Source organism: Equus przewalskii, chromosome 1 (assembly GCF_037783145.1).
Source record: "Equus przewalskii isolate Varuska chromosome 1, EquPr2, whole genome shotgun sequence".
Taxonomy (NCBI): Eukaryota; Metazoa; Chordata; class Mammalia; order Perissodactyla; family Equidae; genus Equus; species Equus przewalskii.
Genome location: NC_091831.1, coordinates 15,759,899 through 15,770,489, shown reverse-complemented (window position 1 = coordinate 15,770,489; position 10,591 = coordinate 15,759,899). Strand labels below are relative to the sequence as shown.

Genomic DNA, 10,591 nt, shown 5'->3' with positions numbered 1-10,591 from the left:
AAGAAATTCAAATTGTCATTTTGCACTTCCTTCATCTCTCAGTATCCCAGGTTAGGAGATAATTAACCCTCGAAGGGTTTGACATTACCTAGTGCCACCCTACCTTCAGTTTCTGGAGCCCCCTCTTGTCCTCTCTTGGATCCATCCACTTGAGGGTCCTTACCCTGTCCTTTTCCTCTCCTGAGCCCTCACAGGAGATTTGGACATACGAGTGATATTTCTATTCTTTCTCTCTCTTCCTCATTCCTTCTTTCTGGACTGTCCCAACTCTTTTCCCCTTTTAGCTATTTCATCTATTTGATACTGGTAACTACCAAACAGAGGGGAAAATTAAAGGTCTGCAGCATTCCAGAAAATTCTTGAGATATGGACCTACTTTAGGTTTTTCTTATTTGACTCATATTCTTTCCCTACATATCTCACTTTTCAACAGTGACACACTCAGTTTTATTTTATGAAAATTCTAGGTAGCTTATTACATCACTCAAGGATGGTATTTAAAATATATAAGCACTGTGGTAGACAGAATAATGGCTTCAAAAGATATCTGCATCCTAATGCCTGAAACATGTGACTATGTCACCTTACATAGCAAAAGGGATTTCGAAGATGTGATCAAGTTAAGGATCTTGAGATGGTGAAATCATCTTGACATATCCAGGTGGGCCCAATGGAATTATAAGGGGCCTTAAAGCAACAGGAAAGTGAGAGAAGGAGAGAGATTTTAGGATGCTACATTGTCTGCTTGAATGGAGGGAAGGGCCGGGAGCCAAGGGACACAGGCACCTTCTACAAGTTGGAAAAGGTAAGGAAACAGATTATCTCCTAGAGCATCCAAAAAGACTTCTGATCCTTTGATTTTAGCCCAGGAAGACCCATTTGGGGCTTGTAACCTCCAGAAGTGTAAGATAACAAATTCGTATTGTTTTAAGCCATTAAGTTTGTGGTGATTTGTCATAGCAGCAACGAGGCAATACACCTACAGGTCCAGGCACTGAGAAATCAGAGCTGACCCTGAGCAGGCTCCTCGAGGCTCTTTGTTAAGCTGGGTGTTAACCCTTAGTTGCCAGACTGTGGAAACATCTGCATGGTCGTGGAGGTGGGACAGCCCAGTAGTGGGAGCTGGTACTGGAGGTCTGGGGTAGCGGCTATTTACTAACCACTGTGAGAAGATTTCAATATTATTACAGTCAGAATGGGTGTGCCAGTGAATTTCTGCTGTGCCCACACTTATGCACAACCAAATCTAAGGAATATAGAGTGGATTCTGGCATCACCCTTGAATTTTTCTTCCTTATGACCCTGCTATTAACCCTTAAGCAAAGTAGCCAAGGCAATGGTTCTAACAGATTTCTAGATTCTTTTCTATGTGACCTAAATTGGGATTTTCCAGACTGTGGAGTGGGATAACTACTTCTTGCTTAGGGGCATTTATTACTAAATTCTTAGTTGTTTGTTTCTTTTTTCAATTTATTATCTGAACTTTCCATGTTTCAGTATTGAGTATTTTTTTCTTTCTTTCATCTCTCCTGTTTCCTCCTTTCTTTTACTCTGCCTCTCCCATCGCCATTTGAAAACAAGTGCAATAAGGGGAAAAGAGAGTCAATGACTTGCTCAAGCTCTCCTAGCTAGTTATCAGCTAAATCGAGCTTTGGACCTTGGTCAACACCCTCCATCCTTATCCAGTGATGTGTAGTCACTCCTCCATCAAGAGAACAGTGCTTAGTAATTATTTTCTTATTCTTAAAATGTAATCATTCCCCTACAGAACCCTCTTATGGCCTTCCATTGCATTTTAAATAAAAGCTGGACTCCTTCCATGCCTTCAAGGCCCTGCATTGGGCCCTGGCCATTTCACCAACCCCATCTGTGCAAGGATCCCAGGGGCTTCCTCTCCGTCCCTCAGACGCCGGTTCTGTCTAGCCTGAGGGACTTTGTGGAAGCGTAAACGTGTTGTCCACACTGTCTACAGCAGGTCTCTGTCCCACACTGTTAGATTTTACACCTACACTTACTCTGTGTGTATTGAATTAGTGAATGTGTGTACTTTGTTTCTTGTTGACCCTGTAGGCTCCATATCAGCAGAGAGCTCATTCATCTTATTCATTGTTGTGGCAGAGCCTGGTCCATAGTAGTTCTTCAATGAACATTTCGTGAAAGATGTTTGTGGTCATTCCTCATGGCCTCACCCTAAAGTCATAGCACTGCTCTTAAGGCACAGAATTCCTGGTCCATCTTGCGAACCACTGAGACAGGCTGCCAACCAGATGCTGGGACTGAATAAAGGAAAGACAAGGTGTCTGGTTAGTTATGTAAAATATCACAGCTGGCACTTAAAGGAAGTGGCAACTAGCTTTCTGACCTCTGCAGTAATCAGCTTACACTGTGAAACAGGAGATTTGAATCCCCTTATCTACTTCTAGATGAGAATATTATGTCTCATTTACAGTTACAGCTTTCTGGACTGAAATATCATATCTTATGAATAATAGCATCTGTAAGTAAGATAAAAGACATCACCAAAGAAAAGGAAAGCATTTAAAATACAACAATTACCAAAATAAAATACCTATACCTAAAGATTTAGGACATTCTTCTGACAAATTCTCTTAGGTTTTATTAATTTCTTCTAAGGATATCCCTATGAATCTTTTTTACGAGTGTTTGGACCCCATGTGCACAGTCCTTGCATCTCTTCACTTGAGGCTAAGGCACGTAGAGTACAAGATCCCAGCTGCTTCCTGCTTTTCTCTGTGTTCACGACTGGAAATGGGAAATGGTGCAGGTAGATTATCAAAAGGTTTAGGAAACCCGTGCATGTACACATTTCCTAAGATGAATAATGAGATATACGACACAGAATTACAGTAAAGACTGTCAAATTTCAAATGATGATATATACATAACTTCAGTAATTCTAATATTTTGTAATATTTCCTTATTTGTTTTCAGATATTTAAATTCCTTTCACTCTCTTCATTTATTTCCTTCAATTCTGTTCCAGAACCGCTTACTATTACCTATGAAATAATCAGCTTATTCTCTGTTTAAAATGTTTCTTAGGGAGCTCTTTTGTTTAAATGCTAATTAATTGTTTCCTTTAACCATCTTACCGAGTTTCCATATTCTATTATCAACACACCTGCAATGTCAAATAAAAGATAAAGTTTATGAGCCATGTAAACTAGAATAAAACATTTTGAACTCTCTATGGCATCGTGAAGGGAAAATAATGGCAGTGTCTGGCTTTTATAAGGTAATACTATTGTACTAAGGCAACTGAAGTCATTTTAAACGTTGGAAGCATAAAGCCATTTTATCCTGATAAATGAGCAATTTAGCAAATTGTTTTAAGAAAAAAATAGGATTTATGGTTCACTCTACCTACTCACATATATATATGTACATTTCATTTTTTTTCAAAATTTACAGTCACTGTGAATAATTCACAGAAAGTAACAGAAATATAAAAATTTATCCCAAATTTTCAAATAGTCACTATGATTCATTCACTGAAATTAATAGAACTCTTCATAGAAATTGTAATAAGAGACTAGAGTACAATATGTTAATTGTTGGTTTAAATTTAGACCTATTTGACAACTAAAGAGTCGGTTATTTACCAAGTGACCATGTGCTTAGTAGGTAGGCAAAGAACACATTGATGACTAAAACGAATAACTGGAGAGAAAACAAACAAACAAAAAGCCTTAAATTTCTCTTTTAACTCTTTCTATGTAATTCCAAACCACTTAAATTTATTGCCATGGAAACTATAACCCGGTACAACCAGATTTCGAGCCCCTTGTTTCTTCATCTTTGTAATCTCAAGTTCTTACTCGCCTTACATATAGTATACACCCAGCAAATATTTATTACATAAACACGTTAATTATGCAAGGTGGAGAACAGTGGTTTCCAAGTTTTGTTTCGTTTTGGTTTTCTGGGGCTGACCGGCTAGCCTCCTGGGCAGGGCACTTGGAGCTGCCCTCCTAGACCCTCTGCTGGGCGCTGGGCTCTGCCAACGTGAAAATCCAAGTTCACCAGCTACACTGTAGCTTTTTTCTTCTAATTATTTTGATATTTAATAACTCATAATGTGTTAATGGAATTTCTTCATGCAATGTATTTCACAACCAAGAAAAGTTTGCTTTTCTGAATCCGTAATTAAGAACAGGCAGTTTACTGTCATTTCTATTGTAGAAGTGTAAGACGACTGAAAATAAAATTGACGTCTTTAAGCATTTATATTTATATAGATAACTTTATCACATATGTGTGTCTATATATGTATGTATGCATGTGTTTTCTCTATATCTATCTACCTGTCTCTCCCTGTCTACCTCTCTCTGACTCTGTCCCTAGCTATATCTCTATCTATCTATCATCTATCATCTATCTATCTAATCTCCTTAATGTGGAGGGGCTCCTGCAGTAGATGAATTGCCCCAGGCCAGCTCTGTACCCAAATCATTATACCCCTTCTTCAAACTCTTACTAAAAAGTTCAATATAGAAAAAACATAAAAGAGGAGTTGTTTTAACTGAAGTAATTGAAAGCCACTAGTGAACAAAAAAGATCTTTCACTGGAGCAGAAGGAATTAGGAGGGAGTTCTAGACTTCGCTCTCACATTAATCGCCTGAGCAACATTGGGGAAATCCATCAACGTCCACCTGCTCCGTTTTAACATCTATAAAATAAAAGGATTATGCAAGATGTTTTCTAAAGTCCAACAAGCCACTAAAAATGCTTTGATTATAATAAAAATAAACTTCAAATTTAAAAAAATTCATAAGTATTTCCCACAACTTGACTTTTAAGGTCTGTTATGGCTCCACTTGTGTCCCCCAAAAAGATGCATGGAAATCCTAACACCCTGGTAGCTGAGAATGTGATCTTATTCAGAAATAGGATTGTTGCAGATGGAATTAGTTAAGATGAAGTCATACTGGAGTAGGGTAGGCCCTTTATCTCATATGATGTCTTTATAAGGAGAGGAAAAGAGACAAAGAGGCAGAGATACAGATGGAGAACTCCAAGGGACATGGAGGCAGAGATTGGAATGAAGCATCTACAAGCCAAGGGATGCCAAAGACCACCAGCAAGGACCAGAAGCCAGGAAGAAGCGAAGAACAGACTGTCCCTCAGAGAGCTCAGCAGGAACCAACCCTGCCAACACCTTGATTTCAGTCTTCTGGCCTCTGGAACTGTGACCACCTAGTTGTGGTACTTTGTTATAGCAGCCCTAGGAAAACAATATAAATATTAAGAAACTAATACAATACTTCATATATGAATTTCATTTTTAGTTCTACATATTAGATATATAGCTGGTTAAATAAGCATTTACAATAAGCCATCGTCCATTCTCAATTATTTTTCCTTAGACCACATTTGATTTTAATTCATTACAGATGCATTGCATTACTAATCCAAATTCTAGAAGTCTGAAAATGACTTCAGAAAAAATATTAATTTGTTGGTGACAAGCATTTTTTAGGAAATGTATCTGCCTGGAAATGAAACACAGCTGCTGAAATAGTCTCATTTTCTCTAGCCTCTAGTTTTTTGGAGGCAGTAAGTGAAACAGTTAAGGGTTTGCCCTGGGGCTGGCCTGGTGGTGTAGTGGTTAAGTTCGTGTCCTCTGCTTCACCGGCCCAGGGTTCGCAGGTTTGGATCCTGGGCAGGGGCCTGCACGCTCTCATCAAACCATGCTGTGGCAGCATCCCACACACAAAACAAAGGAAGATTGGCACAGAGGTTAAGCTCAGGCCCAATCTTCCTCAAGCAAAAAGTGGAAGATAGGCAATGGATGTTAGCTCAGGGCCAGTCTTCCTCACACACAAAAAAAGAGAGAGTTTGCCTTAAATCCTGATTCTGCTACTTTGTAGCTACCAAATGTGACCTTGGACAAGTTACTTAGCTCTCTCTGCCTAAGTTCTCCAATAATAATGTGGAAATAGTAAAAGCATTGATCTTATAGCGTTGTTGAGTTGATTAAAAGAATTAAGGGCTGTCATGGTCTCAGACAATGGTTGGCACATAGCAAGTTAATAACACATGTTAGCTATTAGTCTCTTTCTTTTTAATGTTTCTAGCCCATTGCCACAGATTGCCTGCATAAAGCAACTCTGACATGCCACTCACCTGCTAGAAAACATTACATGGTCGTCCATTGTGTATACAAAAATGTTAAACACTGGCCAAACGTTGGCCGTATCTAACTTTCCGCTTTTTTCTCCTTTAATCTCTATCTGTTAAAGTCCCATCCTCCTTTAAAATCCAGCTCATATTTTATTCCTTACTGATAAGACTTCCCAGATCACCCACGTCAGGCTTATTCTTTCTCCCTCTGCCATATTCTCATAGCACAAGGGTGAAGCTCTTGTACACGGCCTGCCTAGGAGTTATTGTGCACGCTGTGTCCCATTTGATGGATTATGACCTCCAGGAGGGCAGGGCCAGTATCTTTCAATTTTGTATCCTCCATAGTACTTAGTAGAGATTTTTACCCTAAGTAGATACTCAATAAATGGTTGTTAAACTTGGTTGAACCCTGCATTTTTTGGGGGCAGATGTCTTAAGAAAAACATAAAATAAATGAATTACTTTTCTTCTTTTCATTGCAATATATATGCCGTGGGCTCTAGTGGGTATTTGCAAGCCTGGTTTAGAACTTAGGGAAGTCATCAATCTAAGAAAGGAGAGGAAATACATTTTAAATCACAAGAGCAATATAGCCTTATATAAGGCCTTCTAGCAAAGCAATTATCGAATGCTCAATAACCCAGGTGCTAGTGTTATTATGAGTAAAAGTCTGAGGTTGACAGACAATGAACGATCTTAACTTTTATATTTCATGGGTATGCAATTCAGTGGAACATGTACAGATGGAAAGTTGAGATCTGAGAATCATACGTGGATATCATAACGCAAATAATTGGCTTTCTTTCTGAAGAACATCTGTTGAAACATCTGAAAGCAGTTGTTTATACTGCTGCCAAAATGCTGAAAAATATAATAATTCTCCAATGAGGTTAGAAATATCCGGGGGAAGAAAAATCCTTTTTATGTAGTTCTGTTTTTATTAAACCCTCTTGTTGTTTCTCTAATATGGCACATAGGAGATGCTCAATAATATTTGTTGAATGAATGTTGAATGACTACCAGAGACTCATTAAGCAGTTGTTGAATGAATCATTTCCTTTTTTTAGACTTATAAGATACATTTTTCAGAAAATAGCATGCTCTAGTTTTACCATGCTGTCTGCCATTTTTATTTGGCATAAATTTAAGTAATGCTACTCTTGCTCTAACATTATAGAATGTAATCAGCATGTATATCTATATATAGATATACATGCTGAAAATGTATGAATAAAGCTAGATACACAATAGCAATATTTTAGTATGTTAATTTTACTCATTATTATGAAACTTTTAAAATTTGAATTGTGGGCTTGCATAATCAGGTTTGCTTCAACAAATAAAATAAAACAAAAAACCTGCTCATGGCTACACTTGTGGTAACTCTAAGAAGACTCAAACTTGGGATTTAAAAGCACCAAAATATTCTGGGAGGTGCAGAAGATGAAGAAGCCATTTCTCCTTCCCAGAATTTCCAGCAGCTCTGTCTTCCATACTCCTGCGTGAGTGAGGCGACTGGGCTCCCTAAAGGCTGCCCAAATTTCCCTCCGCCAAGTTTCAGTACAGAAAGAGCATGGTAAATAATAAATGTGAGTTTGAGTGTAACTAATAAAACTGGAATGTTAAAGAGCAGCATGCTTTTGAAAACCAGCCTCCTTGTGAGGGCACTCCCTGGGTAAGTCTACAGAAATAATTCTGAAGGGAGTGATATTAATTAGTAATATAATTTATCTTCTGGAGGCCCTTTCCTTTGATGGCCGCTATGGCACAGTTCACAAGCTTTCAAATGAGTCCTCAAAGAAAATGATCCAAACCACAATTTCAGCTTTGTTTCCATCCTTAAACAGATAAACGAATCAAATTTATTTCAGTATACCTAAATTTTACATGTGCATCTGTATGATGGAGGATTATGAAATTATAAAAATATATTTAGGGAGAGTTTTCAATGAAATACTTTTCAATAAAATACTTGTGACATAAAAAGCGGGAAAAGGAGCAGAATTCAAAATTAAATTCATGGCCTCTGATCTCAGATTTCTTGGTTTCAGATCTCACTCTGCCATATACTAGATATGCAAGGGTGGCAAGATACATAACTGTTCTGTGCCTCAGTTTCCTCAACTATACTATGAAGGTAATAGTAAAAATCATCTTAAGAAGATATGTAGTGTTTGGGATAGTGCCTGGCCAATACTCAATAAAAAATAATAACTATTACTATTACTTATTCACGATATTTTCAAGTTTATAAAGGAAAAATGCAAGATGAGGAAGATAACCTGGAAGGCAATAACCAAAATGTTATTAATATTGCTTCTGAATGATATGTTTGGGCAATTCTCTTCTACTTCATTACACTTTTCAATATGTATCCTTTTATAACAAAGTTTAAGAATTAAGTTTTATGCATACATGGCTTCATGGAAATTAAGGTGGAAATCTGCAAAAGGTTAAAATTTATAACCAATTATACTACAGCATTAATGAAATATTAATTAATTCTATTATACAGATGATGTGACAGAATTTGCATTTACCTTCTTTTGCTTACTTCTAAATACATTAGAAGTAACTAACTAGAAATTACTTTTTAAAGTTTAGCCAATGTCAATTTAACAGTCAAAAATAAAGTCGTGTTTATTATAATCTTAATATTTTGACCTACTAAAACTAAAAATATTTTATTTTTTAATTTAAAAAATTCCATGCAGAAGTCCCAAAGGTGCCTTTCATGATTAAGCTTTAATTAGCAACCACGTTGGTCTCTGACACATATTGCGCAGCTATTGAAGTGTTAATATTACTGTAGCTTGATTACAAAAGGCAATGATTAATTTTAAAGCAGACAAAAAAGATATGCCCTGATTACAAAGGAATGATTAAGATGGAGTGTCAGACATTGCACATTTATAGCAGCCTCTGCCATACGCAAAGGATAAGACTTTCCAAAGTTTATATTTAGAATCATGAGTACTCTGTACTTTATAATCCTGGGTGTTTGTGCCTTGGAGATAGATCACCCCAACGCCAAGCAAGGCCTGAGACCTTTGGGGGCCACACGGCCACAGCAAAACACCTGAACGCGGAATGGGAATGGGCTCAACCGGATGCCGTAGATTTAAAGTTCCCCCCCCCCCCCCGGGCGAGGCCGACCGGAGGCGTGGGCCGCCACCTTCGAGAAGGTCTCCAGCTCGCAGTACTGTTAGCAGGTGCACGTTTTGCTGAGAGACAGAGCGCTTTGGGGACTTTATGTCTAAAAACAGAGGCGGCTAAGAGGAAGAGGCTGACCACAGAAAGGGCTGCTGGCCACACCCGCTCGACGCCAAGGCCTAGGGCGTCCATTTTTATTTGCCACCCGAACGAGGAAACCCGGAGAGGGGCCCAGGCCTCGTCCGAGGGGAGCTGCACTCAGCCAGGGAGAGGCAGAGTGGGAAACTGTTGTCCCAGGCGCAAGGAGGGCGAAGAAACGGTGTGGCCCTGGTGACAGAGCAGACGAAGGCCGAGAGCGCCGCTGCCGGCCGGGAAGGCGCCCGGGGTCGCGCGTGGTCCCCGGTGTGGGCAGGGACGGGAGGCCGACCTGGGGATCGCCCTGGAACAATCCTTCCTCTTTATTGTGCTTTCCAGGATCCTCAGGCTTGGTTATTAAATATTTAAGAGCGGAAAAAGGATCGGCGGGAGCCCGGCCCCAAGATGAATCTGGAGTCCTTGTTTCAGCACATCGTCTTCTCCGAGCATCAGGCCGAGGAGGGTCGCCGCCGGATGCGCGAAGGTGGGCGCGTCGGCCGCTTGCCAGGGGGCCTCTCGTCTTCCCGGTGCGGGGCTTGGGGCGGGAGGAAATCCAGAAGACAGCGGTCAGAGCAGCTCCGGGCGCCTGCTTTCCCCGTCGAGGGCAAGGCAGCTGAAAGGCGTCTTATCACAGCCTGCAGCATGGGGACTTGAGAAAGAGTGATGTGTTTAAAGATTTAATTTGTTTTACAGTAAGGTCGGAAATAAGCAGATGTCGTGGAAAAATTAAGAAAGCAACAGAGGAACTGAATGAAGAGAAAATCAAGTTGGAATCTAAGGTATTGACATGTAGAGCAGGCTCATTATCACTTGAGAAAGTCTTTTAACTTGGCATTTTGAGGATATTTGTTATTTAACTAGTTGTTTCAAATTTTCAGCTGTTTAACGAGTGCTCCAAGTAGGAAGCACACTACTATACTAGTTAGTGTAGTTCCATGTTGTAAGATCTAAAGTTCTAGATCCAGTGGCACCTTCGATTCTAATATGAACTTGTCCTAAAGAAGCCAGTGTTGTGGGTTGGTTAACGTTTTAAAAGAGCACCATGTCATTGGACAAATAATTGTTCAATAAGTAGTTGGTGCGGTATATGTAAATTTTGAATGATAAATAATTTAAGAAGAGTGCTTTGTTGGTGTAACAATTGAATGTAACTTT

The 10,591-nt window shown here is 39.3% G+C and overlaps 1 protein-coding gene across 4 annotated transcripts in view; it reads left to right on the top strand.

Annotated features, from left to right (window-relative positions):
• The first annotated feature begins 9,167 nt into the window (after positions 1-9,167).
• CCDC172 (coiled-coil domain containing 172) overlaps positions 9,168-10,591 on the top strand; it is a 64,409-nt gene continuing 62,985 nt past the window's right edge. The window contains exons 1-3 of one of the 4 annotated variants that reach the window (XM_070595325.1): positions 9,168-9,360; positions 9,776-9,920; positions 10,130-10,215. In XM_070595325.1, coding sequence (XP_070451426.1) covers positions 9,842-9,920; positions 10,130-10,215 — 165 coding nt within the window. In that variant the 5' untranslated portion in view covers positions 9,168-9,360; positions 9,776-9,841. Of the gene's footprint in view, positions 9,621-9,775; positions 9,921-10,129; positions 10,216-10,591 lie in introns of all 4 variants that reach the window. The other 3 variants (XM_008514534.2, XM_008514533.2, XM_070595410.1) reach the window with 3 other exon arrangements.